The sequence below is a fragment of the Myotis myotis genome, unplaced genomic scaffold, assembly GCF_014108235.1.
Source record: "Myotis myotis isolate mMyoMyo1 unplaced genomic scaffold, mMyoMyo1.p scaffold_m19_p_4, whole genome shotgun sequence".
Lineage (NCBI taxonomy): Eukaryota > Metazoa > Chordata > Mammalia > Chiroptera > Vespertilionidae > Myotis > Myotis myotis.
The window spans coordinates 4647921-4674251 of NW_023416346.1; the positions used below are offsets into that span (position 1 = coordinate 4647921).

General features: G+C 37.5%; 1 protein-coding gene across 28 annotated transcripts in view; it reads left to right on the forward strand.

Moving 5' to 3' along the window:
- Positions 1 to 25694, forward strand: part of KDM6A (lysine demethylase 6A) — a 178381-nt gene extending 152687 nt beyond the window's left edge. For 17 of the 28 annotated variants that reach the window (XM_036304825.1, XM_036304815.1, XM_036304816.1 and 14 more), the window contains 7 exons: positions 5130 to 5244; positions 8266 to 8453; positions 9319 to 9460; positions 21026 to 21154; positions 21864 to 21990; positions 23437 to 23607; positions 24828 to 25694. In XM_036304825.1, the coding sequence (XP_036160718.1) occupies positions 5130 to 5244; positions 8266 to 8453; positions 9319 to 9460; positions 21026 to 21154; positions 21864 to 21990; positions 23437 to 23607; positions 24828 to 24857 (902 nt within the window). In that variant the 3' untranslated portion in view covers positions 24858 to 25694. Of the gene's footprint in view, positions 1 to 5129; positions 5245 to 8265; positions 8454 to 9318; positions 9461 to 21025; positions 21189 to 21863; positions 21992 to 22243; positions 23293 to 23436; positions 23608 to 24827 lie in introns of those variants that run through there. The other 11 variants (XM_036304821.1, XM_036304824.1, XM_036304828.1 and 8 more) reach the window with 3 other exon arrangements.
- Positions 25695 to 26331: the final 637 nt, after the last annotated feature.

The following is a 26331-nucleotide window of genomic DNA, read 5'->3' on the forward strand; positions in this document are numbered from 1 at the left end:
GTCAGTGGGTCCCAGTCCTGGCTGCTCATTAGAATCTCCTCGTAAGCTTTTTAAAATACATAGTTGATTACTCTCTGGAGATTTTTTTTTAAAGTTTTCCAGAGGATTCCAATGTATAGCCAAGATTAGAACCATTAGGTTGTAGTTGTTTTTATCCTCAGGCATTGTAAGCCCAGTTCTATGATGTTTATACATAGTTGGGTAAAGTGGAAACAGTTCTGGAATAAATGGCAGAAGACCTGTCTGCTCTCCACTCTGTCCCCACTTTAGACACCAGTGTAAATACTGGGAAAGTTATTTGAACTCACTGGAGTTCCCTTCTTTTATGTATGTACTATTGGATTGGTTCTATTAAGATTCATTTCAGTTGAAAATGTCTCTCATAGAATTTGAATTATTTTATGCAAATAATACCCTCAAAGAAAAAATGAAGTTTTTCCTTACAAATGAAGGGGAATAGCAAACATGACAGATTACTTCTTTGTCACTGTGTGCCTAGACTGTTTTAGTTTTGTGTTGGTTTGTATACAAGGCATTAGGTTTTTCAGAAAGGCCCTGTGGAACGTAAGGAATTCTCTAAAGAATTCTCTTAACTGATATTAGTACTATCCAACAGAAATATAGTGCAAGTCATATATTTTTTGAAAATTTTACAGTAGTCACATTAATGTAAAATGAAATAGGTGAAATTAATTTTAACCCAGTATATGCAACTATTGTTTCAACATCTAATGAATACAAACATTATTGGGTTATTTTTGCATGTTTTTATGTTAAGTCTTCAAAATTGTATACTTTGCAGTTACTACACATCTCATTTTATATTAACTACATTTCAAGTGGTTATTGTATTTTACAACTCAGTCTTAGAGAAGAAATGTTGTACAGTGATCCTTAAACCTGTTAGTTCATTTGAATTTTTAAAAGATTATTTTGAATTCGTTTTTATGGGACAAACACCTTGTTTCTGGAGTTACATAGATAAATGTAACATTATGCTTTAATGGACTTTATGATCAGTCATGTATGTTCTAAATTACAGATATGCTCTTAGGTTTTACCCTGAAAGATTTTTATTTGGTGGTGTCTCAGCATCTCTAATTTTAGTTAGAGCTAAATTTTATTTGGAGTCCATGCCATGGACAATTTCAACCATCTACCCATGGTAAGAGACAGTTGTAAATATTAAGAGTACCATTTTCACATGGTACTGTGTATGTAAAAAAAGACGCAGGTTGTGGTGTGCGTAGGGTGTGGTGAGAACACAGCTACATTTTTCTTTATTGTGGTAAAATTCACATAAAATTAACCCTTTCAAAGTATGTAATTCAGTCGCATTTAGTTATTCATTGTGCTATACAGTATAGCTCTCATCTCTGTGTAGTTCCAAGACATTTTCATCAGCTCAGAAGGAAACCCCCATGCCCATTAAGCAGTCACTCCCCCAACAACCACTATCATAGGTCCTCAGTCCTTTCATTCAGTGTTATTTTGTTATAATTGTTGTTTATATCAATTAACCTATGGTCAAGTTGGTTTTGCTATACATCATTTTGCTGCAGTTCTAGGAACCGATCAATGATGTTATGTGAGCATTTACTGTAGTCTCCTTTCTGGCTTTGTATAGTGACCTGTTCTGGATATTTCATATAAATGGTATCATAATTTGTTGGCTTTTGTGCCTGCTTCTTTCTTTCTTTTCCCCCTGTAACATTTATAATTTTTTATTTTTCAATTACATTTGACATACAATATTAGTTTTAGGTGTATACCCCAATGATTAGACATTATATAACTTACTAAGTGTTCATCCCAATAAATCTCGTACCCATCTGATACCATACATAGTTATTAAAATATTACTGACTGCTAGAGGCCTCGTGCACAAAATTCATGCACTCAAGGGGGGGTTCCCTCAGCCTGGCCTGCACCCTCTTGAAGTCTAGGAGCCCTCGGAGGATGTCCAACTGACAGTGGGGAGCGGGCCTAACCTGGCAGTCGGACATCCTTAGCACTGTTGTGGAGGCTCCCACCACCGCCGCTGCACTCGCTAGCCTTAAGCCGGGTTTCTGGCTGAGCTGTGCTCCCCTGTGGGAGTGCACTGACCAACAAGGGACAGCTCCTGCGTTGAGCATCTGCCCCCTGGTGGTCAATGTGCATCATAGCGACTGGTTGCGTTTGGTCAATTTGCATATTAGCCTTTTATTATATAGGACTAGAGGCCCGGTGCACAAAAATTTGTGCACTCGGGGTGGGGGGGAGAGGGCAGTCCCTCAGCCCGGCCTGTGCCCTCTTGCAGTCTGGGACCCCTCGGGAGATAACGACCTGCTGGCTTAGGCCTGCTCCCGGGTGGCAGAGGGCAGGCCCAATCCCTAGGTGCAGCCCCTGGTCGGGCTCAGAGCAGGGCCGATTGGGGAGTTGGGTCGCCGCCCCCTGTCATGCACAGAGCAGGACGGATCGGGAGGTTGCGATGCCACCCTCAGTCACACTCAGGATAGGGCCGATTGGGGGGTTGGGGCACCGCCCCTGTCACACTCAAGGCAGGGTCCATGGGGAGGTTGCAGCGCCACCCCCTGTCACGCACAGAGCAGGGCCAATCAGGGGGTTGGGGTGCTGCCCCCTGTCACGCACAGAGCAGGGCCGATCAGGGGGTTGGGGAGCTCCCCCCTGCCACTCACAGAGTAGGGCCGATAGGGGAGTTGGGGCACTGCCCCCTGTCACACACAGAGCAGGGCCGATCAGGGGGTTGGGGCGCCGCACCCTGTCACACACAGAGCCGCAGGGCGATCAGGGGGTTTGGGCGTCGCCCCCTGTCACGCTGATCCCGGTACCGGGAGGCCTCTCGGCTCTGCTGATCCCGGTGCTGGGAGGCATATTACCCTTTTACTATATAGGATAGAGGCCTGGTACATGGGTGGGGGCCGGCTGGTTTGCCCTGAAGGGTGTCCTGGATCAGGGTGGGGGTCCCCACTGGGGTGCCTGGCCAGCCTGGATGAGGGGATGATGGCTGTTTGCAGCTGGTCACACACCCTTCAGGGTGGGGGTCCCCACTGGGGTGCCTGGCCAGTCTGGGTGAGGGGCTGAAGGCTGTTTTCAGGCTGGGACTGAAGCTCCCAACTGCTCCTTTTTTTCTTTTTTCTTTTTTTATTCTGGGCCAGCTTTAGCTCTGGCTCCAGCTCTGAGACCTCAGCTGCTGAAAGCAGGTATCTGGTTTGTTTAGGTTCTATAATCGAAGCACTGTATCAACTCCAGCTCTGAGATCCCAGCTCGCTGAAAGCTGGTTTCTGGGGGTTTTTTTAGCTTCTGTATTTGTAACTATGTTTCAAACTGCAGGCTCAGAGGCCGGCAAGGCAGGCAGGGAACGTTGCAGTCCTCCGTCACTGAAGCAAGCAAGCCTCATGTTCAGTTTAAGCTGCCTGGCTGCCGGCTGCCATCTTGGCTGGCAGTTAATTTGCATATCGCCCTGATTAGCTAATGGGAAGGGTAGCGGTCGTACGCCAATTACCATGTTTCTCTTTTATTAGATAGGATAGGTGGTTCTCTATGCTGTATTTTTCACCCATCCCTCCCCCCCCCTCCACCTCCATATGCTTTTGGTGTCATATACAGGAAGCCATTGCCAAATCCAGGGTCGGAAAAGATTTACCCCAATATTTTCTTAGAATGTTTATAGTTCTAGCTCTTATATTTAGATCTTTGATCCATTTTAAGTTGATTTTTGTACATGGTATCAGTTAAGGGTCTAATTTCATTCTGTTACATATGGCTACCCAATTGTCCCATTTGTCAGAAAGACTATAATCCTTTCTCTATTAAATGGTCTTGGCACCCTTGTTGAAAATGAAATGAGCATAGATATAACGTATGTATGGATTTATTTTTGGAATCTTGATTCTGTTCCATTGATTTATATCTCTGTCCTTATGTCAGTACCACACTGGTTTTATTACTATTGCCTTTTGAGGTTAAGTTTCAAAATTGGAAAGTGTGAGTCTTCCCTCTTATGTACTTACCTTTACTTTAGTTCTTCATATCTCAGAGCTTTGAGTTACTATCTAGTGTTTTTTTCATTTCAGCCTAAAAAACTCTACCATCTCTTATAGGGCAGATTGACTAGTGACAAACTTCTTCAGTTTTCATTTTTTGGGCAATGTCTTAGTTTCTTCCAGTCAGGAAAAAAAAAAACCTGAAAGAAAGCAAGCAACAAAGAGAAAGGCATTAAGAAAGAAATGTTGACAAAAACTATTCCTGAAAAAGTACAGACATTATACTTACTAGACTCTTTAAATCAGCTGTCTTAAAGATGTTTACAGCTGTCTTAAAGATGTTTAAAGAGCTAAAAGAAACCATGGACAAGAACCAATGGAAACAATGGCTCATAGAGATTATCAATAAAGAGACAAATTATAATAAGAAAGGCAAAAAATTTTGAAGCTGAAAGTATAATAACTGAAACAAAAAAGTCCCTAGTGGGTTTCAACAGTAGATTTGAGCAGGCTAAAAAAAATAAATAAATCAGTAAACGTACATATGTCAAAAGAAACTATTCTAAGGAGAAAACAAAATGAAGAAAAATGAACAGAGCTTAAGAATCCTGTGGGACACTATCAAAAATACTAACAGGCCCTGGCCAGGTAGCTCAGTTGGTTAGAGTGTTGTCCCAATGCACCAAGATTGTGGGTTCAATCCCTGGTCAGGGCACATACAAGAATCAACCAATGAGCCCTAGCTGCTTTGGTTCAGTGGATGGAGTGTCAGCCTGTGGACTGAGGGGTCCCAGGTTTGATTCTGGTCAAGGGCACATGCCTGGGTTGTGGGCTCAATCCCTATTAGGAGGCATGCAGGAGGCTGCCGATCAATGATTGTCTCTCATCATTGATGTTTCTATTTCCCTCTCCCTTCCTCTCTGAAATCAATAAAAATATATATTAAAAAAAAAATCAACCAACGAATGCATAAATAAGTGGAACAATAAATCGATGCTTTTCTCTCTCTCAAATCAATTTAAAAAGCAAAAATAATACCATTAGAGCATTCTCTGTTGAACATTTCTAAGGTTTCATTTCTAAAGATACATTTTTCTATAGAATTTATAGTATGCTGATCTTTTTTTTTTTTTCACATTTTAGGTCATCAAGAAAATAACAACTTCTGTTCAGTAAATATCAATATTGGTCCAGGTGATTGTGAATGGTTCGTTGTTCCTGAAGGTTACTGGGGTGTTCTGAATGATTTCTGTGAAAAGTAGGTTTCCAATCTAAATATTCTTTAAACATAATTATTCAAAAACAGTAATTGTGAAGGACAACTTACTAAAGCTGGATGTCATAACCAATTTTCTCTTACCATTCAGCAGAAGCTTCATTTAACACGATTTGATTCCAAACCCATTGTTTTTGTGTAACTGGGAATACTTTAAGAAAATGCCTTGAAACTACTTCATGCAATAGTAATAGCCTTGAATTTAAAGGAAAGAAAACTTGGTTATTAGGTTAATTAAACAGTTGATACATAAGTATTTGTTCATGTGAAAGGTCTGAATTCCAAGAAAAATTGTTTTATTGTAAATGGTTTTAGAAGTGGAAGAAATTTTATAATTGAACACCCTTATAGATTGTTAATAACTCAAACTTCAACACAGTACTCTTTGCTATGTCATTATAATATAAATTCTTTTTAAAACTACTCTGGCAACTTTTTCGAGAAAAGAATATTATAAAATTTAATCAACTGTTTCAGATTTTGTTTTGTATTATTGAAAGAACTCATCTCATGGAAGTGTTCTTTTCCTAGAATCCTAGAAATAGTCTTCATTTATCTTGTGTTAAAGGGTATCTTGGAAGTGTTTTCATTGATTTAAATTGAAATGTTTGTTTAAATGGAAACTTTGTTTTTTCAAAAAAGTACTGCATTGTGCAAGCACCTAATATTTCTAATTACTAATAACATTAGAAAATTATTTTGGTTAACATAAATTATACATACATTTGGTATTAATCCCCTCACTCCAATAAAATAAAGGCGGAGGTGGGGGAGAACCACTAAAAACATTTATATATGAGAGATTTTGGAAACTATGTACACATTCTACATACTATAATTTCTTAATTTGGGGTTAAAGAATCTTTTCTGTAAATACCCAAATTTAGTAAGAAATGTAAATATGGTTGCAAAAAGACATTTTAATCCAAAATTTCATATACACACACACATACACACACATCCATATACATGTATATATTTATATATGTTGTCTTTGCTATTTAACCATATAGGTTTCTTTCAGTGTAAGAAAGCCAAAGATGTGGAATTTTAAAGTTCCAAATCCTTTGATGAAATAACCTAGTTTAATCTGATTTACTTTTATGGACCAACAACCTGGTAGTAGCAGAGATAGAACAGTATCGTGTAGGAAATCTCCGTTGTGCTACAGAAAGATTTTTATTTCTCACATTTTGAGATAGTAGTATATTGTTGCAGCTACAGTACAGTGATTCATGTTCATTATTTTTGAGTAGGGATTAGCTATTTTTAGGATTTAGTTTCCTATCTAAATGGAGAGGTAACCTGGGAACAAAGATAATTAGAATAGCCAGATGATGTCTAAAGAATTTGAACTTGGGGAATAATAAAAATATCGAGTTAGTATAAATAGTTAGGTAAATTTAACTAAGTGGCAGAAATAGCACTTGCCTCCTTAGCATTTCAATATAATTTTGTTTTACATAAGGATTATTTGGAACTGACTGGTATTGACCTTGTCTGTAGTTTGTTTGTTTTTTTTTTACTTTAAATAATATCTGTCTTGAAATAGCCATTCATTTGAATAAATGATAAAAAGGATGCTTCCTGGTTTGTAAGTTTGAGGGTGTCTTTTTTTTTTTTTTTTACTTAGTTGATAATTTGGTGGTCTTGATTGCTTGCTTGCTTTTGGATGGCAACACGTGGATAAAGTAGAGCTAGGATTTGTGTTTATAGCCATATTTTGCTTTACAGGCAAATTTTTTTGAGTTGTATCTACATAGCCTTATCATAAACAGTAAGCCAATTCTTGTCTCCTTGCAATTAGGTCACCATCATTGGCAGTCTGTTCTAGACTTTCAAGAGCAGCCTTGCATTTGTGTTTTTTCTTTGTTTGTTTGCTTGTTTTTAGGAAAAAAGTAAGATTGAGATTACCTCAGATTGTAGGTTGGTAAGCTTTCCAAATAATAAATATTTTAGGCTTTGCAGGTCGTACGGTCTGTTACAACCATGTCATTATAGCACATAAACAGTCACACAATATGTAAATGAAAGGTCAAGGCTCTTTTTTAATTAAAAATTTAATTTATGAATACAGGCAATGGGCTGGATTTGCCAGTCCTTGATATAAAAAAATAAAAATGAAATTTAAACCAATGAAAATAATTTAAAGGTACATTTTACCATATCTTTTAGCATAAGACACAGAAATAAAGACAAGGCTATATCTTAGATATTAAGGAAAGGAAGATTTCCACTCTGGAAGTTTTTCATTCCCCAAAATGAAATTTAAAGTAGTAAATTGAATTTTTAAAAATTCTTTTGTAGGAAAAGTTGTTTATGTAGTTTAAAAAGTACTTCATATTATATCATGATGAAGTAGAATAAGAAGCTGGATTTTAAAATATAAGCATGGTAATATGATCTGTAGAAATGTTTCCAAAGTATACTGGTGATGGTAGCAGTGATGGTTATTTGTGCATATGTGTGATTGTACATGGGTGAGATCGTTCATTTTGCATAGTCACCCAGTTTTTAGTAAAAACTGAGAAAGCTAGAGATAACCTCTGTTTTTCACTTACCTCGGAAATAGAAGTTCCTAGTACTTTATTTGTCATAGTGTTTCTGTTTATGGATTTAAATGACTTGATGTCAGCTCCACCTTCTATTTACCTTTTAGAGATTTCTCAATACTCCAGGGAGAAGGGTTCAATCAAAATAGCCTTTAGAGAAGTGAAATTAAAAATTAATGTGTATAAGTGTTGCTTAAAGGTAGCTTTGGATTTCATTTGGATCTTTAAAAACATCATCTTAAGATAGTAGTACTGATCTTTGGTTAAGTCATCCAAAAATTAACTGTAATTAATTTTACCCCCTGTACAGATAGCAGTTCTTACTGCACAAGCCATTACTTTTCAATGCAATGAATGAACATATTTTTAAAACTTCTGACATTTGTCTTCTAGTCTTATAAGGAGCTTATTAAAGTACTTGATACATTTGCATTATTTTTTCTTATTTCAGAAATAATTTGAATTTCCTAATGGGTTCTTGGTGGCCCAACCTTGAAGACCTTTATGAAGCAAATGTTCCAGTGTATAGGTTTATTCAGCGACCTGGAGATTTGGTCTGGATAAATGCAGGCACTGTTCATTGGGTTCAGGCTATTGGCTGGTGCAACAATATTGCTTGGAATGTTGGTCCACTTACAGGTATTTTAAAGATTATGCTAAAAAAAATGTTTAATTTATAAGGGATTGTATTTGATAGTTCTTTTTTTCTTCTTCTTGGAATATACCCCACTAAAAATTGGAAGAAAAATGTCTCCTTGAATAAAAATTTAATTTGTAGTACAAAAAATTAAATTCAAGGTAACAAATAGAAATCCAAGACTATAGATCTCAGCAAAAACAAATGTATATCTTTACATACAAGGAAAAATATATATATTTTAAGAAACAATAGACTTTTCTTATTCCTCATTATAATAGTTTAAAATGGGTATTTGTGATCAGTGGTGGCTTTCCTCCATGCGATAGAGTGCTTAGTTTTGTTTTATAAAGGAAACCCCGTATGGGAGAAAGTAAAGTAGAGTAGTTACTCAGTCTTTCAAATTTTTCTTCTGTCTGGTATTATGAATAGCCCTATTATGTCAAAACCCATTTGGATTCTGCCTGCCTTCAGGCAGTGGATAGTTAAGATGAATAATATGGCTTTTGGAGCCAGATAGACCTGGATTAGGACCAGGACCTGGCTCTTGCAACTTTGGGCAAGTTATATAACCTCTCTGGGCTTCAATTTCTTCATTTGTATAATGGGAATAATAAATTTAAAAAGGTGATACTATAGATTAAATGAAATAATGCATTAAAATAGCTCAGCACAATGCCTGGCACATAGAATGAGCACTGTTTACATGATTGCTATTATTACCATATTATCAAAAACATAAAAGTTATTTTTGTAATATTTTGAGGTTTTCAGAATTGGTGTTGATATCACCCGAGAAGGTGATAATGGTTATCTTCATAAATTTTGGTACTTTGGGTTACTTTATAACTGTTTTTTTTTTCCTAGCCTGCCAGTATAAGTTGGCAGTGGAACGGTACGAATGGAACAAATTGCAAAGTGTGAAGTCAATAGTACCCATGGTTCATCTTTCCTGGAATATGGCACGAAATATCAAGGTCTCAGATCCAAAGCTTTTTGAAATGATTAAGTAAGTGCTTTCTAAAACTGCTGTAGTCCCTCTCTTTTTGGGGAGTGTTAGTTATTCAATCCCTCTCCACCCCCAGAATTATGTTGACATCAAAACAAAATGGTCCAGAAGTCTAGCAAAATATAATACAAGAATCCACATGTTAAAAGTATTTTTCCCTTCCAAATAGTTAGTGCACTGTTGTATAAAGAGGATCAAAGGCACAAAGGACTTTTAAACAATTAGATTCACAAACCTTGCTTCCCCGCTATCTTCTGAACCACCCAATTTCTAGGAGAACTTTAGTTTTAATATTGAAAGACTGCCCTTAGTATTGGGGGAGGAAATGATATCACAAAATAATTGCTGGTACAGAGAAATTAGCATTTAATATAGGGATTTGACTAAAACGTTAATTTTTTATTTTCATTAAATCATCTATCTTATAATTGTCCCTTTGTTTAACTGCTTTAAACATGTAATGCAAGTTATTTGAATACATATGTTTTAGTAAGCTCATTTATTATCACAGTTTCTGTCCTAGCTATATTATAAATCTGTTTAGAAGTAACATTTTCAAATAGTGCTATATATAGCAGTGTTTCCCTAAACTGTGTTTTCTACCGTTACTACCCCTGCCCCCAAAAGGTAGGGAATTCTGGTCAAAGAAATATGGGAAATGATAGATTAGATAAAGTTGAAGTATTTCTTTTTTTCTTTTTTTGTAAAATGTTTTAAAGACTTAAGTGTTGGTTTGTTTTGTGAATGGGGAGAAGGGTTATAATGTATTGTATTTCCCCAACCCATTTGTTTGACCAGTATCTTTTGAAGAATTGATCTCCTCATAAACTTATTTTGGAATACACTGCTTTATACTCACTGATGAAATAAATTTGTCTCTGTTAAACTAATACATTAAGTATTTTCCCTGCAGCTATAATAATTTGGTCAGCACATGTTGTTTTTAAAATACTACCTTTTAAAAGTAATCATGACTTACTAAAATGATTTCAAACCTCCCAAATTTAATTCAAACAAAAATTGTCTGGCCAAGGTAATATGTATGTGGATATTCTTATGATACAGTCCTTTATCCTTTATCAGTTGCACGATTTTTATCTTGTCCTGGGCAGAAGTGGTAGGAGGAGGCAAAGGTAACAAAAACTAAATCATAGCAAGTAATGTACAAACACTTGAAAAGGTTGGATCTTAGGTATCATACTCTATACATGTAATTGGTAGTTGGGTTTGGGGGTTGTCTATTTATTCTATTACTAGGAGCCCAGTGCACGAATTTGTGCACCTTGAAAGGAACTGTGGGCCGCAAAGCTGTAGTGGGCACAGGGGTGGATCTCGGCCCATCCTCCATGCCCCACCTGGCCCCTCTCACCACGGCCCCTGGTCCCCTGTCTGCCAGCAGGCCCACTCCTGCTGCCGCGGCTCCCATGCACTAACAGCGTGGAGTGATTGGGGCCGGCGCCAGCAGCAGGTGCAAGCATCAGCTGCTGCTCCGATCACCCCTCAGGAGCAGGGAGAGGTGGAGAAGCCCTCAGGGGTGATCTGGGCCCGTGCCAGGCACCGGCAGCAGGTCTGAGCAGTGGTGCCGGCTGCAGGTGCAAGCAGGGCTGGCATCTGCAGCAGGTGTGAGCACCCAGTGGGACCACGGTGTGCGAGAGCAAAGAATTTTCAGCCACCACCAGAGGCTCGCCCTGATGACAGCAACCAGTGCCCTGCCCTGGTCTGGCACCCCTGCTCACCTGCTCCACCATCCCGCTGCTGCCGACGCCCTCTATGTTCTGTGCGATATCTCAGAATGGTACTTGGTTCTGAATAGGAAATTAGGGGTTACTTTAAGGGAAAATTTGTCTAAAGTCACTAAAGATGTTTAGTTTATTTCATGATAGGCGTAAAGTAGGTAAATTCAGATCAGTTTTGCTGTAAAATTGTCTCCATGTCATTGCTTTGGTCCTCAAATCTAGATCCTGTCAGTAAAGAAAGTGGTGTTGATTTGTTCTAGCTTCTTTGAGCTATACCAGTTCTTAAGAAATGGTGTTCTCCCCTGCCATTCCTTTCCTCTGCTTTGAGTCATTTTCTTCATCTCCTGTTCACGTCCCCATCCATAGCATCTTACATTTAATATGTCCCTGTCACTTCTCTTGCTGAGGTCACCAGCGACCAACTATTTTAAACATAGTAAGGCACAAATTTAAACTTTCTTTAATGTCCCCATTTGTATCTCAGATCTGACCCCCACTTACCTTGTCAGCCATTTCTCCCAATGTTGCCTTGCGATGTGTGCTTGAATTTTCTGTTTATTTTTATCGCTCTGGTATTTTAAACTGTCTTTAATGTGCACTGCAATTTTTATACCTCCTCTCTTTTTTCTCCTTTGAATTATCTTTTAGTAAAGCTTTAATTCATTATACATTGAGCATATGAATTGTAGGTCATTTTAAAAGATAAAATATCAACGAGATGTAAAAAGTGTAATGGAGAAGATATACAAATATAGTCCTCTTCCTTAACTTGCTCCCTGAAAGTTGTTGTTTTTAATTCATAAATACTGTGACTTTACAATGTGTGATTTTTAGGTTTTCACAGTTAAATGGTAAGTCTGCCCAGTCAAAATGAATGTAAGCGGTCAAGGGCACGTACCTCGGTTGCAGGTTAGGCAACTCATCCACGTGTCTCTCTCCCATCAATGTTTCTCTCTCAAAAAAAAAATCAATGGAAAAAATATCCTCAGGTGAGGAATAACACACACACACACACACACACACACACACAATGTAAGGAAAGTAAGGAAAATTTACCTTGTGCTTTCTCATCCACTCAACTGACTCTCTGAGCTCTACGCATTTCTTTTCATCCTTTCATATTTGTTTAATATTTATTGTGAACTGAGTTGATGCTCAGGTATTGTGCTAGGTGACAAAAGAATTGGATCACTTCTCTGGCACTTAAAATAATTGGGGAAATAGTCAAAACATTAAAATACATGGTCTTTACTATAATGTTGGAAAAGTTTGTTTTAAAAAATGCAGGGAAGCACAGAGGAAGGCACTTCTGAGAGAGGAATATTCAGGAAAGGCCTCACAGAAGTACTACAGCTCCATAATTCCTTACCCTAAACCCCTTAGACCAAATATATTTTGGTATTCAGAATTCTTAGGATTTTCGGTAAGGTAATCCAGTGCATTTACAATATATTTGACCCTCCAAGCAGGATCTGTAGCATTATCTTGGAATCAAACACATTAATATTTCTGCAGTAAAACATATAGTCACTGATGAGGTAAGTGACAACTATCAAAAGCCCCAGGTCAAGTGTCAACATCAAATGAGTTTTTGCAAAATTTATGAAAAATTTGTGGGCTTGTAATAGATTCTGAGCCTATATATTAAGTAATTTAATAATGGGAAGTGATGATATATCCTGTTGTCACCTACTATCCCTCAATCGTTTTGGGAATGAATTACTTGTGGTTATTTAAACCACTCAACATTGCTCTTTTTTCTTTGCATTTTCAAAATCAAGTTTGTTCTTTGAGAGTCCTGTAGTTTCATAGCATCCTTTAAATAATTTAGTAAATCTCTTTTTTTAGTTTTTACATCCTAGCTATTTTACTAAAATAAGTCTCATACTCTTCACATTCTTCCAGCTACCCTCCTACATTATCATGAGTCAAAAGAATATTTATTATCTTGATTACTTCTTTTATTTCCTAATGCAGTGAACTTGGCTAGAAAAGATCACAGCCTGACTTCTTAGAAAATTTTAGTGAAAGCTCAGTACATAATCTCTCTCTGGATTTCCTTAACTGTTTAAATGAAAAAACTTTTTTACATATACTGCACATATTGCAAGCAAACTTACTTTCTCCTTCTTTAGACTAAACTTTTAAATGACTCAGATTTAAGCCCTATTTGTTAGCTGTTGAGTTTTCTGAATCATTAGCTATTTTTAAAGTAGAGCAGTCCCACACAAAGAAATGAATTAAGGAAGGCTTATAAATGTAAGGTTACTGAGCTCTTACCTTTAATTCATTAAAATATGATAGATTTTTCTATGTTAATATAACTTATTCTTTAAAATATGTAAAATTTACATACATGCCCCCAAACTTGTTTACACTTTTCCCTCCAACTTTTTATTTAAAGTTTTTTTAAATCTACAAAAATGGTTGAAATACTAATGCAATGAATACCTACATAATCTCATCTGAAGTCATAAGATAAGTTTTTGACACATGTACTTAGCTGTCTACACACACACACACACACACACACACACACACACACACACGTACACGTACACTTTTTTTTCCTGAATCATGAAAAGTAATTTGCAAACATTATGGCATGTCACACCAAATACTTCAACCGGCATCTCTTAAGAATAAGGATATTCTCACATAACTACAGTGCCATTTACCATATCTGAGAAATGTGAAATTCAATAGTAATCATCTAATATACGATCTACATTTAAATTTACCCAACTACCCAAAAATGTCATTCTTTTTTTTTAGCTCTTTCCCCTCCCCACCCCACCACCTTCAATCGAGATTGAATCAAGGTTTATATTGAATTCAGTATGTAGCCATTGTGTCATTAGTCTTTTTTATTGATTTTAGAGAGAGGTAAGGAGAGAGAAGCATCTATTGTTCCACTCACATATGCACCCGTTGGTTGATTCTTGTATGCGCCACCTACAGTCTAGGCGTATTGGGTTGATGCTCTAACCATCTGAGCTACTCGGCCAGGGCTGTCTTTAGTCTCTTTTAGATCTATGAGTTTCCTTCCTTCCCTTCCCTTCACTCCCCTCCACTCCCTTTTTTTTTCTGTGAAGAGGGCCGACCTCACTGTCATACAGAGTTCTACATTCTGGATATGTTTTCTCAATTCTCTTTGGGTTATACATTTTTTAGAAGAAATACTGATGCTGTTTACTTTGGTAAGCCCATGTCCCATTCTAGTATCAACTATGCCATAGATATTTCCATTCATGGGTCCTGAGTATAAGTGTCACTAAATAGGCACTTTAAAACTTAAAATTAAGGGTGGGGAGATTATTGCTACTTTTTATTCATCTTCATCATAGTATAAAGCTTTTATCCCTTGTTTTTAATTTTAAAGTATTAAGATCTAAGAGAAACCCTCATTCTTTGCAGATTCATGATTCCCTTCTTCAGGTATTTGAGATAGATTGCTTTAGCTTATATAATGCTAAGGCTTTTTTTTTTTTTTTTTTTTTTTTTTTGTAGTTCACTTTCCTAAGACTCATATTCAGTATGTTTGAGCATTGAAGTATTCCTTTAAACAGGACACTTGAAAGGAATCAAATGGTAATGCAGCAAGTGAGAACTGGGGACTATTGGTACTGATTAGCTTTCTCTGTAGAGAACAGCTTTCAGAATACATAATGATTCTTTTATTTTTTAATTAAAGATTTTTTTTATATTTTAATTACAGTTGACATTCAATATTATATTAGTTGTAGGTGTACAACATGGTGGTTAGACATTTATATAACTTATGAAGTGGTCCCCTTAATAAGCTTAGTACCCACTTGACACCATACATAATTATTACAATACTAGAGGCCTGGTATATGGGTGGTGGGGGAGGGAACACAGGAAGTTGGGAGGGGCTGATCGGGGCCCTGATTGGCCTAGTTGGCCACTGCAGTGTGCACCATAGTGACTGGTCGTTCCAGCGTTCCAGTCACTTGGCTTTTATATATATAGATTCTTGACTATATTCTCTACTAGTAGCCCGGTGCACAAAAATTTGTGCACTTGGGGGTGAGGGGTGGGGCCAGACTCCTCAGCCCGACCTGCACCCTCTGTCATGTCCCAGGACCCCGGCCACTCCTGGCCCAGGCACAGGCCTACAGGCTTGGGCGGCCTGGCTCCCGAGGCCCCATTTTATCAAGAGAACAAAGTCGGTGTTAGTTACAGCCCTCACCGAACCCAGTACACTGCATCTGTGCATACAACTGCCTCGTTCATGTGCCTGCTTTGCCCTACTGAGTTACTAACATCTTGAGGACATAGCTCTGTCTTATCCTGCTTCACCTTCAGTGCCTGGCCTGGTGCCAGGGACCTGAGAGGTTTGCTGAGTGAGTGAATAATGAGTGAGTGAATGAGTGAATGAATGAGCGAGTAAGTGAGCAAGTAAGTGAATGAGCAAGCAGCTAAGGGGTGGGAACTTCTGCCGTGTTGCCATGACAACAGGGCAGAAGTTCCGGCCCCACTCCCAGCTGCCTGAAGCCCATCCAGGGGAAGTTCCCACCCTGCTCCCAGCTCTCTTGGCTGCATACTGAATTACTAACATCTTGAGGACATAGCTCTGTCTTATCCTGCTTCAACTTCAGTGCCTGGCCTGGTGCCAGGGACCTGAGAGGGTTTGCTGAGTGAGTGAATAATGAGTGAGTGAATGAGTGAATGAATGAGCGAGTAAGTGAATGAGCAAGCAGCTACCGGTCAGGATAGTTCGCGCTTCGCTCTGGGCTACCTGACGCAAACCCCAGGAAGTTCCCGCCCTGCTCCCAGCGGCCCCACTCCCCTCTCCCGGCTGCATAGTTCGCGCAGGGCAAAGGCAGCCCGGGTTTGCGTTTTGGCAGATCGGTGCATTAGCACCCACCAGCCTCGGATCCCCTCTGGAGGGCCGTTTGTGGGCGTGGCCGGTGGCGGATTGCTGTGGTCCCACTGCCAGCCCGGGGTTGGGTCCCATACAGGCCGCCTGCCGCCCAGGTCCCAGATAGCAGGCCCGGATGGCAACGGGGCAGGCAGGATGGCGGGGCAGGCAGGATGGCGCTGTCCCACCCTGCCTGCAGTATGCAAATTAGCCGCCATCTTGGTTAGCAGTTAATCTGCATATCATCCTGATTAGCCAATGGGAAGCGTATCAGAGGTACAGTTAATTACCCTATTTGTCTTTTATTAGAAAGGATGCTATACTTTACATCCCATGACTGTTTGTGTGTGTGTGTGTGTGTGTGTGTGTGTGTGTGTGTGTGTGTGTGTTTTTAATTTAAATTCTTTATTGTTTAAAGCAGCGGTCGCCAATCTTTCAGACCTCCTGGACCACCAGGTCTGCAGATCACCGGTTGGCGACCACTGGTTTAAAGTATTACATAAGTCTCTCCCCCCACCCCCCCATTGACCTCTCCCCCCATGACTGTTTTGTAACAACCAGTTTGCACTTCTTAATCCCTTCACCTTTTTTACCTAGTCCTCCATCCTCCCTCCCAACAGGCAACCATCAGTTTGTTCTAATAGAAAGGTTCTTTTAGATGCAGTTGAATGGGTTAATCTCAATGGTAGATATACCAGTAAATGTGGTGTAAATTGTTGTATTCATGTTGGATTATTAGCAAGTTAATTTAATGGTAGTATGTTTCGATATGTTGGAAATTCCGGTTTCTTCACCAACCATGATAATAAGCAGTTGAGTGCATTTTAAAAATGTCAAAAACAGAATTCCAAAGAGCCCATTTTCTACTGAAAAATGCAATATTAGAAAATCTTTGATTTAGGAGAAGCATATCAGGCAGTAGCATGCTGAGGAGTAGAAAGTTAATTTTCTAAAATTTCAACAGTACCAAGTCCATTGAAAACCACTCCCCACAAACTTTTTTTCTTTTTTTACTTAAAATTTTTTTCAGTTACAATTTACATTCAATGTTACTTTGTATTAGATTTCTTTCAGAACTAACAATATTTTTGTTTTCCCTTTTCTTATAAACATTGTAGATTAAACTGTTAAGTATTAACTCCCTTTCCCTTTGATTCCCATTTTTAAATGGATAAATGAAGTGTTCTACAACACTGGTCATAGCCAGTTGGCCTAATAATTGAATGAGACGGTATAGTTACGAATACCACTCCATAGATAGCATAGATCCCAGTGTAGTTGTCCTAGGGCAGTGATGGTGAACCTGTGACATGCGTGTCAGAGGTGACACGTGAACTCATTTTTTTGGTTGATTTTTCTTTGTTAAATGGCATTTAAATATATAAAATAAATATCAAAAATATAAATCTTTGTTTTACTATGGTTGCAAAGATCAAAAAATTTCTCTATGTGACACGGCACCAGAGTTAAGTGATGACGAGCTTAAAAGGTTCGTCATCACTGTCCTAGGGGGATCTTCTAATACAATATTGGGTTGCATTTGCAATGCTTTTTTATAACATTGAGCTAACAAAATCTAAAAATTCTAAAACTCTGCTTTCTCATGGTTAACATATATTTGCTTTCATACTTGTTTTTTCCACCCGAGAGGTTAAAGTTCTTAACACATTGCGAGTGGATTACGAGAATTCTCGTGTTTTCTGTTCTGAGGCTTGTGGCCAATCACGAGAATTCTTTAAAAAGATATTAGCTTGTAAGAACATGTAATAAATAACTTCAAAATGCAATGGGTATTTAATTTTAAAGCGTGCCTTTAACATTTATGTAAAACGTTTTTTGTACTCGTTCAATAGAAACTTATTTGGCCACTGGATAAAGCTGGCAATAAAACTACTGGTCTGCAATTTAAGATACTAGTTTTATTATTGACTGAGACCTTGATTTTCAGCCATGTGGTTGATTTAAATGAAACTGTTAACGTCTTACTGACATTTAGACCCGCACTGTTGTCCTAGGGGCAATACCACCCTGGAGTGATTGGTGGCAAGTGTGTTATGAGGGCTCATGTTAGCTTACTTTTCCTGCATGGCTCTCTCAGGAAGAGGGATTGTGCAAGGCAAAGTGCCTCTTGGAAACTTGAGTTGGTACACCATCTACTTCTCAGTGGCTGAGATTGTTAGCATAACATCTTTAAAAGTGCCTCATCTCTCTCCACACTGACTGGAAACTTAGCCAAGTTGCCCCCAGAATGTCAGAGTCATTCCATTGTTGCCTTAATTTCAACATAAAATCCTGGCACCATGGCTTCATTCCTTTATTTTCGTGCCTCTGAAACCTCATCCCAAGATTAAAATCTTTTAAGAACAGTTGTTTGCTCCCATATTAACCTTTGTTCGTGACATTTCTTCTGCCTGGAAAGTACCTTCCTCCCACCTTTCCTTCCCGCTCACATCTAAATTGACAAGTTCTTTATCCAAACTTCTGTGATTCCTACCTCCCCTCACCTGAAGCTGAGCTTTCCCTCCTTTTAGCATCCATGGTATACTATGTCTGTTTATCTTTTGCCTAATTCATGAATATATTGTACACGAGCATTTGTCCTAATGTTACTGTCTTTAGTACTTTTAAGTATATTTTTATTTCTATCCCCTACCTGAAGTCATTTTCTAAAACGCCATCCTTCTTTAGCTTTCATCTTGCGGACTGGTTTTTGGGCGGATTAGATTCTGCTGTGTAACCTCAAATACACCAAGCCCTCAATCAGCCTTTTCTTGGCTTTCTTCCAAGCCAGAGCTATCTTTAATATTCCCCGCCTTCTTGTGGTAGTCTTTCATCCAAGCAGCTAAAAGTAGGGGTTGGATCCTGAAACCACATTGATCTTTAAAAGTCAAAGAATTCCCTGCCTCTCTATCCCCTGTTTATTTCTGACCCTATTCCTAAAATGCGTTTATTAAAAACGCCATATCTTCTACAATTTTATACTTTTTGCTAGTGATTTAATATGTTGTTTTTAACAAATGAATTATTAACTGCTGTAAGATATATTTATTAAAATTCTGCAAAACTAAAATAAAGAGGAAATAACAATCCTGATCTGGTTTGATATTTATTTTTTAGCTTTTCAATACACTCAGACATGGTCTAGGATTAATCAAAGCAGAACAGATTACTGTTAAGTCTTAAATATTATACCTGTATCTTCTCTAGGATCCTTTCCCTAAATTCCTGTAGTTTCTGATTTTTCCCTACCCTTTGACTGAATCAGATTCTTTCTTTAGGAGCTGCTCATTGGTGGACTTCAGAAGAGCCTCTGTCTCTCTCAGTTCCCTTGAATTCCAATGGCTACCTTTTGAAAAATGGGAATGAACGTGCAATTTTAATGTTAAGAGCAAAGAGAAAACCACAATGTGGTTACTCATTGTCAGATCAGATTAATAGAGCTGTGGGTTTTCTAAAGTTCCAATATCTCACAGAATAAAAATTCTGGAGCTGTGATTTCATACACAGAATACTCATGGCTTAATATTACTAGCAACCCTAGCTCTAATCCTTTATTGTTTGTAGGAAAGTGGTATAATGCATTTTTCTAGATGGAACTACCAAACTAACCATAAATTATAAACTACCATCTAATTGTCAATGTAGTCAGTAGCATTGGAGTGGAAAATTTCCTCATGAGTAAAGAGTGGGATAATGATACTCCCAGAACCACGGCTCTGTTTGCGGGGTGGGTGGGGGACTGCACTGACTGAATCTCATCTTCAAAAGAGAAAGGGGGAGTGGGTAAGAATACGTGGAAGAGAGCACGGTGTGAGATAGTGAGGAAAAGCTTGAGATTTCCTGCTTTTATAAAACCCCAGCCCAACGACTTAAAAAATAGCTTTATGACATCAGACAAATTTAGCTTCTGAGCACGGGTCTCATCTGCACAGGATTGTTAGATGCCTAAGTGGCATAATAGTGTGAAGTACCTAATACCATGCCTTCTGTCTGGTCATCATTTTTTATTTATTTAATTGTATTGTTTTATCATTTTTGTTTGTTTTCCCACGTGGGAGCATAGTAGGGTCTGCCAATCTTCTAGAGGTCTCTGCAGAGTTGTAGGCATTATTTTCCTTTGAAAGAGACCTTATATTGAGGCCCTGGTTGGAAAACTTGTTCAGTAAGATCAGGGCCTTTAGAGGTGAATTGTATGGGACACGGGGTGGGAAAGGGGGAAGAGCAGGTGCTGTTTAAGAGCTGGTGGCATGGTCTGAATTATAATCTGTCTGTTTTTACCATGATCTAAATTTTTGCTTTCTCCCTTCCCTTTCATGAACACATATCACATATGCGCACACACACACACACACACACACACACACACAGAGAGATAGAGAGAAAAAAGGAGAGAGCTGTCCTAGCTTTGATTTACAACCATAGTCTAAAGCAGCAGTCTCCAACCGGTGGTCCACGGACCACTGGTTGTCCATGAGGTCTGAAAGGTTGGCGACCGCTGGTCTAAAGCATTATTTTGTTTCTGGGTAAGTTAAATGTGCAGGAATTGCTGAACAAACTGAGAAATTTCTTTTAATATGATGCATAATGGGTTTGCCTTACAGCTAGCTGTGAAGTTGATATTGCTATATGTTTGTTAATTAAGTTAAGTTTTACATATATTTTTAGTCATCTTTTATCCTGGCTTAATGTACATGGGTTCTGATAAGTGACAATACTTTAACCTAGTCACTTATAAAATAACAAGGAAATATAAATTGAGAGAAGTTAAATGTGCTATTACTTATTATACATTAAATTTTAGTTATTCAGTAACCAAATGTTTATTGAGTACCTACTATATGCCAGGCACTGTCATAGATAGAGAGTAGACAGCATGAATAAAACAGATACGACCTTTTGCTTTCAAATAATACTCAGTTGCTAAACCCATTTCCTTTTCTTTAGGGTATTTTCACTGTCTCTGAAGTTTAGAAGAAAAAGTGCCTTAGAGATCATCTCGTCTAGCCTCTCTGTTCAAATGGAGAATATGAGCCTAAGATTCAGAGGAGAGTTAAGAGAATTTAGCAATTTCAAGTAATGACAGCAAACTATAGGAAAATCACAAATTGTGAGAATTCGCTATATTGTTAGCATCATAAGTATGAGTTTAGAAAAGCCACAAATTATAAACTTAATTGTGTTTATAAATGCAAGATTCTATATTATCTCTAAGTTAAAATAGAGGATTTAAATGTCTTCTTTAATGCTATAGTGAAACCAATTTGGTATTGTGTGGTGACTAAACACATAAATGGTTTTCTGCTTATAGACTCAAAAGTTTCAAAAGCATCGATATAGATGATGCTGTTTTTGATTGTCTGGGTAGTACTAATAGAAATAATATGCCTTCCTGCCTTGCTAGAATCATAGTTCAGATCTGGAATTCAGACCCCTTATTTCAAGGATGAGAACATTGACTCCCAAAGAGGTCAATTTACTTGCCCAAATAAGAGCCAAAAGTAACAGCTTATATTTAAGCAAGGAATCATGTTTTGCAAATTAAGATCATTATATTCAGATAAAATTATTCTCAACTTTAACTGATATATTAATATCAGAACTGCTGAACAGTAACCCCATTTTTTTAAAATCTCGGAATATATCTGAGACATTGACAAAAGAAAAAAGAAGTCACAGATATTAGAACTGAGTCTCTTGGCATTATTTCTAATGATATATCTTTTATGCTAAAGACATTCAATATTTAATTGCTGGTCACAAATAATTTTTTCCCCTACAACAGGTATTGTCTTCTAAGAACCCTGAAGCAATGTCAGACATTGAGGGAAGCTCTCATTGCTGCAGGCAAAGAAATTATATGGCATGGGCGGACAAAAGAGGAACCCGCACATTACTGCAGCATTTGTGAGGCAAGTGACTTGTTCTTCTCCACCCCTAGTTTTATAAAGCCTCTTAACTCTTCACTTTTTGTTTCTTTAGTTATTTTTAAAAATATATTGAAACTTTTATGTAATACATTTTACTGAAATTGTAATTGTATTTAAAATCTTATTTTCTTGTAACTTAGCTATTAAAATTTAACCTGATGTATACTATTTTACTAACTGTGGATTAACTCACAGTATCTACTACAGAGTCATTTATATAATAAATATTTAACAGATGATAATCATCAAGAAGTGTAGGCTTGGAATTTTGAACTGTGAACAATCCAGAAGCAGACAGATGCCAATAAACTGGATGTAGTTCAGTATCGCTACAGGCAGGTCAATGTTAAGTCCTCTCTGGTACAGTTCACAATACATTGGCCAGTCTGCCGAAGCCAAGGCTTGCAAGAGATGCAGAAATGAAGAAGATAGGGCACCTGAAGGAGCTCCCATTCTGCTCAAAGAAGACAAATTATGAACAACTAATTGTAATGTACATGAGACTTGTGAATGCACAGTTGGTCTTACTGTTATGACAACACTGGGGGGGGGGGGGCGGGGTGACCAAATTTTCCTTTCTATCTTGTTACAAGAGTTCACTAAAGTATTAGCATTTGAGTCCATCCTTAAGGATGAGTATGAGATTTCAGTGGACTAAAAAATGATGAGAATTGGAGGTAGAATGAATGTTATTATGAACTATAATAACAATATGGGAAATAAAATGGCTTATCCATAAAAGGGTAAGTTAGTCCAATGTGGCTGGAACTTACCAGAACAGACTCTGCAAATTATAAGTCTATATAGTAGGAAGCTTACAGAGCATCTTGAATGACTTTAAGGAATTTGATATTCTGAGGTCATTGAAGCCATCAAAAGATTTTGAGCAGGCAACCAACTTGAATATGTGTTTTGAGGTTTGAGGTCTGGCTAAGCACTAAGCACTATGATATGCCTTGGAGGTGCAAAGATGAGTAAACATAGTCTTTATCTTTGAGGAGCTCAGTCTATAGGGGAAGACAAATATCCATCCATAGTGCCCAGTATGAGCACTATGCATGAGAAATAGAAGAAAAATGATGATCACCTTTACCTGACTGTATAGTAATGTTTCAGATTTAGAACAAAGTAGACTGACCTTTATTAAACTTTTGAATTACGCTTTTGCCAGTGGTTGTAATGAGTATGTCATTCCCTTAGGCCACGCCCCTGAATATACATTGCCACCCATGTCTCTGGGTTTGGTGCAAAATAAATCTTGTTCATTAAAGAATTTTAAACATGGCCGTGTTTGTCTTGGTACCTACTTTGAACTAGAGACAACTGTCCACAATTCCATGTAAAGTAGGATTCTATGGTTTTATTAAAGTATTACAATAAGTAAATGCCACTGTTGCAATTGAATGCTTTTTTTCTTGTATAAAATAGGTGGAGGTTTTTAATCTGCTTTTTGTCACTAATGAGAGCATTTCTCGAAAGACCTACGTAGTGCATTGTCAAGATTGTGCACGAAAAACAAGCAGAAACCTGGACAATTTTGTGGTGCTAGAACAGTACAAGATGGAGGACCTGATGCAAGTCTATGACCAATTTACATTAGTAAGTGAAATCAACATGTGAGTACATAGCTAGCTGGATAGGGAAGCAGCATTGTTTGTTCTGCCACCTGATAAACAGGAGGTATGAAATATTTAAATTTTCTTTTGGCTCGTTAGATATTGCATGATGTTCCCCTCCTCCACGTCCAAGTATTTATTCCTATGAAGTTAGCATATTTTCACTTTCCTTCCTGGGTGAGACCAGCCTAAATAATACCACAGTAATTACATTTTAAAATCTTTGTGTGCTTTTTGAACACTATCACATTGTCACCGCAGTTGATAAAATTTTTGTGTACACACAGGTTATTAGTGTCAACAAAATGAATCAGTAAATGGGCTTTTAAATATACTTCTGCTTTTAGAGCTAATTGTATTTATTTAAAATTTTGTTCTTGCCGGAAGTATTAACCTCATGAGAATATTTGTTAATCCTCACCCAAGGATTCCCCCCTCCCCACCACTGGTTTTTAGAGAGGGAGGGAAGGAGGGAGGGAGGGAAACATCGGTGTGCTACACCATCTGTTGCTTCCCATATGTACCCTGATCGAAGCTGGGGATTCGGCAACCCAGGTATGTGTCCTTAGCTGGGAATCGAACCCAAGACCCTTTGGTGCCTGGGCTAACACTAACCACTTGGTAACACTGGCCAGGGCAACCTTATGGGGAATATTTGATGGAGCTTAACTTCCTGCTACATTATACACCTTATAAGATTCAAGTATACTTATAAATTGCACACAATTTTTAACTGTCAAACAGCAGATGCTTAGGGGGAAGCACATCACTAGTTTTATAAATAGGAAAATAATTTATGAATTGTTGATTTCCTCCAATACATTTCTCTTACATATGTGATTAGAAACTGAATTTTTGAAATTGAACTCCTGATATTTTCATTTGAACGGCCTTCCAGGCTGCTTGAAGAAGAAGAAAATGACCTGGAGTGTGTTACACAAAACGCATTACCTAGTTGATAGGTTCTGAAGCAAGTTACTAATGAAATTATAATTGGTTTGTTGTTATTTTCTACAAATCTTTTTTTTTTAGAGTCATCTAAAAAATGCTCAAACTAATAATGTTCTTGACTTTTAATGTTCTTGAGTTTATGACTTTGGTGAAGTAGTACAGAAAAATGCTGGTGCACTGAGTAGGGTAATGGTCAGTAAGGGAGGTTATAACTTTGTATACCAAAGTAACATCCCTCACTTTTATTTTTAGGCTCCTCCATTGCCATCTTCCTCATCTTGATATTGTTCCATGGACATTAAATGAGACCTTTTCTGCTATTCAGGAAGTAACCCAGTTCTGCACCACTGGCTTTTAGAGCTGTCTCATAAGGCTGCTGGCTGAAACTGTGTCTATGCAACCTTCCAAGTGAGAGTGTCAACCAACTGGACTGAGGAGGGCACTGCTCCTACTCCAGGACTCTCAACACTGATCAGCTGTACTTCAGAAAGAATAATAATTTCCATGTTTTGTATATATCTGACAAAACTGGCAACATCATACAGACTACTGACTTGAAGACAACCTCTTTTATATTTCTCTCTTTCTGGGCTGATGAACCTGTTTTCATCCTTTTCCCCTTCAGAATTTTCCTTGGAAAAAAAAAATACTAGCCTAGCTGGTAATTTCTTTGTAAGGTAGTTAGCAAGTTTAAGGCTTTCTTTGGTCAACTTTTTTTTAATGTGAAAAGTTAGGTAAGGAACTTTTTTACTGCTTTTATGTTTTTCTGTCTTGTTTTGAAACCATGGCGGTTATTACACTTTTGGTTCCTAAATGAAATGTTTAAAAATTAACAGCCAAGTCACAAAGATAATGGATTGCACATAGACTAAGGAATAAACTTCAGATTTGTGATTTTTGTTTCTAATCTTGATGTAAATTTACACTATTTATAAATACATATTTATTGCTTGAAAATATTTGTGAATGGAATGCTGTTATTTTTTTCCAGATTTACCTGCCATTGAAATTTTAAGGAGTTCTGTAATTTCAAACACTACTCCTATTACATTTTCTATGTGTAAATAAAGCTGCTTAGCATTGTACAGAAACTTTTATTAAAATTGTTTAATGTTTAAAGAGTTTTCTATTGTTTGAGTTTTAAAAAGATTTTATGTACAGTGCCCAGTTTTTGTTCATTTTTCAAATCTGATTATATATATTTTATATATACTTATGTATGTATATATAATATATATAGAAATCTGGATATATATGTATAAAGATTTAGAACTTAAAATTTTCTCGTTTTAAGTTTCACATCTATGGTAGATTTTTGAGGTGTCTACTGTAAAGTATTGCTTACAAAAGTATGATTATTTTTAAAGAAATATATATGGTATGTATCTTCAAGACCTAAAATGTCAGACTGGTTTATTGTTAAGTTGCAATTACTGCAGTGACAGACCAATAAACAATTGCTGCCAAAATGTAGTATAATAGTAGAAAACAAATAGTGATTGAACTTAAGATTTTAAAGGGAATGTTATATGGGCTTGACAAATCCTGTACATCATTTAGTAGCTTTTTATATGGAAAAAATACTCAGATGAAGGATTCTATTTTAGAATGCAAATAAATTAAGAGACTTATTTTTTAATGTTAGGCAATTCTGAAATTTCATGCTTTCCTGCTTGCATGACACGATGGCGGGGGGGAGGGCTAGTCTGCAAATTCCATGTCACTAGTAATATAGCAAGCTATATTAGCATTAACA